Source organism: Vigna radiata, unplaced genomic scaffold (assembly GCF_000741045.1).
Source record: "Vigna radiata var. radiata cultivar VC1973A unplaced genomic scaffold, Vradiata_ver6 scaffold_158, whole genome shotgun sequence".
Taxonomy (NCBI): domain Eukaryota; kingdom Viridiplantae; phylum Streptophyta; class Magnoliopsida; order Fabales; family Fabaceae; genus Vigna; species Vigna radiata.
The window spans coordinates 386,000-389,659 of record NW_014542914.1 but is presented as its reverse complement, the minus strand read 5'-3'; the positions used below and the strand labels follow the sequence as shown (position 1 = coordinate 389,659).

At 35.2% G+C, this 3,660-nt stretch overlaps 1 protein-coding gene across 1 annotated transcript; it reads right to left on the bottom strand.

The window, feature by feature from the left end:
* Positions 1–374: 374 nt before the first annotated feature.
* LOC106752464 (protein NUCLEAR FUSION DEFECTIVE 4) lies at positions 375–2,598 on the bottom strand. Its single transcript, XM_014634148.2, has 2 exons — positions 1,212–2,598; positions 375–936 (listed from the first exon to the last, which is right to left on the bottom strand). The coding sequence occupies exons 1-2, from the start codon at positions 2,315–2,317 to the stop codon at positions 507–509; spliced, it is 1,536 nt and encodes a 511-aa protein (XP_014489634.1). The 5' UTR covers positions 2,318–2,598; the 3' UTR covers positions 375–506.
* Between the last annotated feature and the right edge of the window lie 1,062 nt (positions 2,599–3,660).

Here is a 3,660-nt window from a genome sequence, read left to right as displayed (position 1 = left end):
AATTTTTTTTTGACAACTTTTTAACAACGGAGAGTTTGTGATTAATCTGTTTCAAATATTTTTTAGAATAAATTCAAACATACCAATAAAATGATAGTAACACGTATCATGTTGTCAAAATATTGTTAAAAAAGAGTTGTTAAAATATAATTATCTTTACATATATACGATCTTATTTCTATTCGTTCACTTCCAACTATATATCTTATTTTCTCTTCATTACATTGGTTTTTTCAAAGAGTAATTTTATGTTCTTGAAATTGAATGATCCTCTCTGAACCATCACCAATCAAATCAAACCTAAAAATGCTGGAGGGTGGAAAACTAAATAGATGTGTGATAAAGAAGACAAGAAAATGAATTTACATTTATAGTTGTCTCAGTATTATTACTATTATTACTTTACTCAGGTGTAATAGGAGATTATACATGCCACAATCTCCACTGTATATGTTATACAATGTCAAAAAAGAAACAATAGCATTGTATGAAGCAAAATGTGTATCCTATGGTATTTGTGAGTAAAACTTGCGAGTGCTAACATGAAGAATGAAAGCCAAAAGAGTTCCAAAGAAACACAAGGAACCCCAGATGATAAAAGTGTTTCTGTAACATTCCATGCCCATGCATTGCCCATGCTCATAGTGTTCATGTCCTTGGTTACGGTAAACAAGTGCAGCTGAATAGCCAAATACGAAGGATCCCATAGGAATGTTGGCCACCACCACATTATGGTTCACTGAAAAATGCTTTGTACCAAACAGCTCAGTGGTTGTGGAAACAGCAATGGAAGTGATTGCTCCCGTACACACTCCAATCACTGCAGTGCTAATGTAAAGAGCAAGATCAGTTCTGTTGAGAAGCAAAAAAAATGCTCCTGATGTTGGAACCATCGCTGCCAACAGTGAAGCAGGTCTTGAAATTCTACACTGTCCCCTGAAAATATAAGTCGTTAGAAGCTATGTCAGTAAGAAGAATGACATTAGATAATTTTCAGAAGGATGATGAGAAGCTCAATTTGTGTAGAATTTTAACTTGGACGGAAAAAGTAGTGTGGTTTTAATTTTGCAGTTTTTGTTCATGTTCATTATTATCATTGCAGTAGATCAACTAACACATGTGTAGCCATTATATGCATTAAATGAGAAGTGTAAATGCAGTTGGTTGCTGGGGTTGGTGTTAGATAAAGGAGGTAGGAAGATTAGATTTACCTGTAGAAGTAGTACATGAGAGATGGCATGAGACGGCCAAAGAAGCCAAAGGATGATGACAAAGACACCAAAGATGAAGTATTGGAGCAACCCCGAGATTCAGCAATTTGTCCTAAGTTATTAAGATATACTAAACCAACTGTTGCACCGAAATAATACACAAAAAAATATAACCAGAAATTTATTCTTCTAAGCATCAACTTCACTCCAACTTCTTCTATAATACCAATCTCTTCTTCAACTTCACCCTCTTTCACCTCATTCTCCACTCTCTCTTCACTGTTATTCTCCTCCATAGTAAAATGGTAAATTCTCAAATTTTCTCTATTATCCTGTAGTTCCTTGATCTTCACTGAAAGTGGAACCAGAAGAGGCAACAGAAGGGACACTAGGATACCAGTCATGATATCCAGTGAGGATGCTTTGCTTGTGACAAATTGCAAGCTGCTTAACACAGCATATATTCCAGTGAAAATTGTTATGACAAACATCACGGCAAACCCAACACGCGTGTGCTTAGGACTTGTGGCATCAAATTCTCTGACCAGAGGAGCAGCTACTAGGCCAACTATCACAGGCAAGAGAGAGTTAAGGAAGAGAAAAGCTTTTGCCTTCTTGTGAGGAGAAACAGCCTCAACAATGTTGGCGTAAATTTTTGCACTGAGTCCTTGGTAGCTAGTTGTTATTCCGACTGCAACTTGGCGATCTGATAGGAAGTTCCTTATGGTGACAACATAGCATACAGTGTTGATCCAACAAATACTATTGCCAGCAAGAAAAGTTAGTAAGAAGACATGCCAATAGGACAAAGAGGAAATCTGTTTGGTTATGAAGAGATATTGCACACCATAGCCAATCAAGCCAAGAGTTGAACCTGTCAAGAGGACAAGCCAAAGGGGGAGGTATATAGAAGCAAGGCCAGAAAACCAGCCAAAAAGCTTGCCTGCATCAGAGGCAAAAGCAAGGTTATTGAGTTGGACTTGGGAAATGGAAAGAAGTTGCTTGAGCTGAGAAGAGTAAGCAGGGAAATTAGTGTTTGTCCCAATTATGGCTTGGAGCCAAATGGTGCCAACAAGGCTTAGCCATTGGAGAGTAGTAGAAGACATGGAAAAGATTAAAGAAGAAGTTTAGAGGAACAAAAAAAAGAACTTAGAAGTACCCTTCTAAGCTAATAAGAGTGTATGGAATGTGTGAGGGTTTATATGTTGAGAAAAAGGTAGAGAGACTATGGTGTGAAAGCTAAAGTCAAGAGTATAATTCCCCTCAGTGGAGGGATGAATGCTTTCAAAATGGGGTTGTGTATGATGCAATACTAGCACCCATGCTTTTAACATAATTAATATAAAAATCAATGTTTTTCATCATCAATTCATTCATAGATTCGGACTTGAAAATGTTGTGTGTGTGTGCGAGAGAAACAGGTCCATTGTGTTATAATGAAAGCTGACGCGGGTAGCTAGGATTTTGAAGTTAAATCTGAACACAACATATTGATTTGGCCTTACAAGGACATAAACGGAAACTTAATAATATGAAGTTGCCAGACACGCACGATGTCTTAAACTTGTGGCTGTCGGTAAAATGCACATCACACAGAACAGCCCCACCAATTTTTATCTCAGCTATGTCCCTTCCCTTCCACATTGCATGCTATTCGAACTTGGACTCCTTTCCAAGGAAATTTTTTCTCTTATATTAATTATAATTTGGTTTATATCTGTATGGTATTTCAACATAAAATTTATTTCGAATAAATATAATAATGGAAAAAGATATTTTGATACAAATATTTTTACAATCTTACATAACATCATGTTTTTTTATTGTTTATGCTATAATAGGACGAGGATGACACCTGTGATCTCTGCTGAATGTCGTTCAGCTTCTTGCTTGTGACCGATTAGCCTACGGAGGTGACCTGTAAAATACACTTCGATGTTTAAGTCATAAATTTTCTTCTTATGTCTAAAGTAATTCAATGATGATTAAAAGGGATCGAAATTAGAGTTTACAAGTATCTGACCAATTAATTTACCTCTTAATGATCATTAATGCAAACATTAACCACTTATCACTAGTCATTATAATATTAATTACGTTTTCACTCCACTCAAGTGTTGTCGAGACCGAACAGTTGTGAGACTCTTTCCTGCATGTTTTGTCATCATATCTGATCAACACACTATAAATTCACAGTAACATTTATTTTTTTACTAATTTATTATTTATTTATTCTTATATCGTGTTACTTTAAATCTAACTAAAAGAAAATAGCATATGAATTTTGTAGAAGTAATTTTTTTAATACTACAAAAAATTAATATACAAATAAAGTAGAAACTAAATTGTTAATATATTTTACTTTTTGAACCAAATGTATCTATTGAAATTAATTTAATCGATATACCTACCAACTCATCCTTGAGTAGAAATGGTGGAAACATGAGAG